The sequence below is a fragment of the Apteryx rowi genome, unplaced genomic scaffold (assembly GCF_003343035.1).
Source record: "Apteryx rowi isolate R43461 unplaced genomic scaffold, aptRow1 scaffold_6, whole genome shotgun sequence".
NCBI classification, from domain to species: Eukaryota; Metazoa; Chordata; class Aves; order Apterygiformes; family Apterygidae; genus Apteryx; species Apteryx rowi.
In genome coordinates, this window is record NW_020450871.1 from 5,273,113 (window position 1) to 5,274,812 (window position 1,700).

The window sequence follows — 1,700 nt, forward strand, 5'->3', positions numbered from 1 at the left end:
GGGGAGCCCCGCGCCCGCGCATGCCGCAGCCAGGTGCCGCAGGGCGGAGGGCGCCTGCCGCTCACGGCCGCCCCGCGCTGCTCGGTATTTTTTATTTTTTATTTTTTTGGGGGGGGGGCTTTTTATTTTTAAGGGAGGGGGAGTTTCTCCGTGCAATAAAGGCTGAGCTGCAGCAGAAAATTAAAAAATAAAAATAAAAATAAACAACCCACCGCCACCCTGTCTTTCCCCTTCTGCAAAAAATGAGGACCCCCCCCCGCAGGAAAAAAAAAAAAAGAGAGAGAAAGCCCACGAACACGACCCCTGCTCGGTGACGGCGAGCCCTCCCCGCCTGAAGGGGAGGCAGGGCACAAGGCGGAGGCCGGCAGGGCACAGGCGGCCGCTGCGCAGCGGCTCCAGCCCTTCGCCGCGCCGCCGCCCCAGTGCCGCAGAGGGCCGGGGCGGCGGGGGCTGCCCCGCTCGCCCGGCCCCGCGCCGGCTCCGCGTCTTCTTCCTTTTATTATTAATATTATTATATATTCCCCCCCCCCCCGGGGGTGGGCAGAGCCCCTCTGGCCGCGGAGCAGGGGCTGCAGCTGGCGGCACCCGCACGACTTGTTGTTTGCGGGGCTGGGGCCGGGAGGGCCGGGGGAGGGCCGGGGGAGGCGCATGGCAGGGCGGCAGCGCTATATGCTGCTCCGCCGAGCAGCCACGCTCCACACAGGCCAGCGCTCCGCAGCCAGCCCGGGAACCCTCCCTCCGCCAGGAGTTGCAGTTCGTCTCCGATCCCCTTGGGATTTAAACCTTCTTGCATATATATATATATATATATATATAATATATATTTCTTTTTTTTTTCTCTTTCCTCCTCCTCGCTTTTCTCCCGTGCAAAGTGGAGAAGGAACTGCACCAAGGCAGCCAGCGAGATCTTGCAATATTGCTCCGATTTATCACTGCTATTATCCATAATTAATTATTATTTTTAACCTCGCCCCCAGCCGGGGAGGGAAGAGGGACCATTCTCAGCAAGAGAAACATTTCGATCCGTATCAATAAAGATCTTCTTTTTTTTTTTTTTTAATTTTTCCCTTTTTGCAGAAGGGGGAGAGGGTGGAGGGCAGCCTAGCGGGGTGGGGGAAAATCCGGCAAATAGAGAAATCCATCCGTCCTAATCCCGAGCGGGAGGCCGCGGCGCGGCGGGGGGAGGCGGGCCCCAGCGCCGCCCGCCGGGGGGGCGAGCCGCCCCAGACAGGTGATGGGCGTTTCGGCTGCGCTCCGGATCGACTCCTTGGGTTTCACTTTGGTCTGATCTAAGCAAATATGCAGAAGTACCGGCTGGTCTAGTCCTAAGAGCCAAGAGGAGCGAGCGAGAGCAGCAGAAACGAGAGCAGCCACGCTCCCGTAGCGAGGGGAACGTACAAACACCGGCAGCGCCGCGATTAAGCCACCGCCGCCCCAAGGCAGCCCCGGCCACCGCGGATGCGGAGCAGCCCGGCGCCACCCCGCTGTCTCGCCCCTGAGGGATGGTACTGAATTTCTGCGCGGCAGGAGCCGGCCTGCAGCTCCTCTCCATCAGCGTTGCCTTCCCTCCGTGTCTAAAGTGCATTAGACCGCGATGAGGACCTGGGCTTGCGTTTTGCTGATAGGTTTTGGCTACCTGTCCTGTACCTTCTGCGAGGTAGGTGAGACCGGCTGCCCGCGGTCCCGGGGCCCGGAGGGCG

At 60.3% G+C, this 1,700-nt stretch overlaps 1 protein-coding gene across 1 annotated transcript in view; it reads left to right on the top strand.

The window, feature by feature from the left end:
- Window positions 1-1,594: 1,594 nt before the first annotated feature.
- Window positions 1,595-1,700, top strand: part of PDGFA (platelet derived growth factor subunit A) — a 20,277-nt gene continuing 20,171 nt past the window's right edge. The window contains exon 1 of the mRNA XM_026082978.1: window positions 1,595-1,661. Coding sequence (XP_025938763.1) covers window positions 1,595-1,661 — 67 coding nt within the window. The remainder of the gene's footprint in view (window positions 1,662-1,700) is intronic.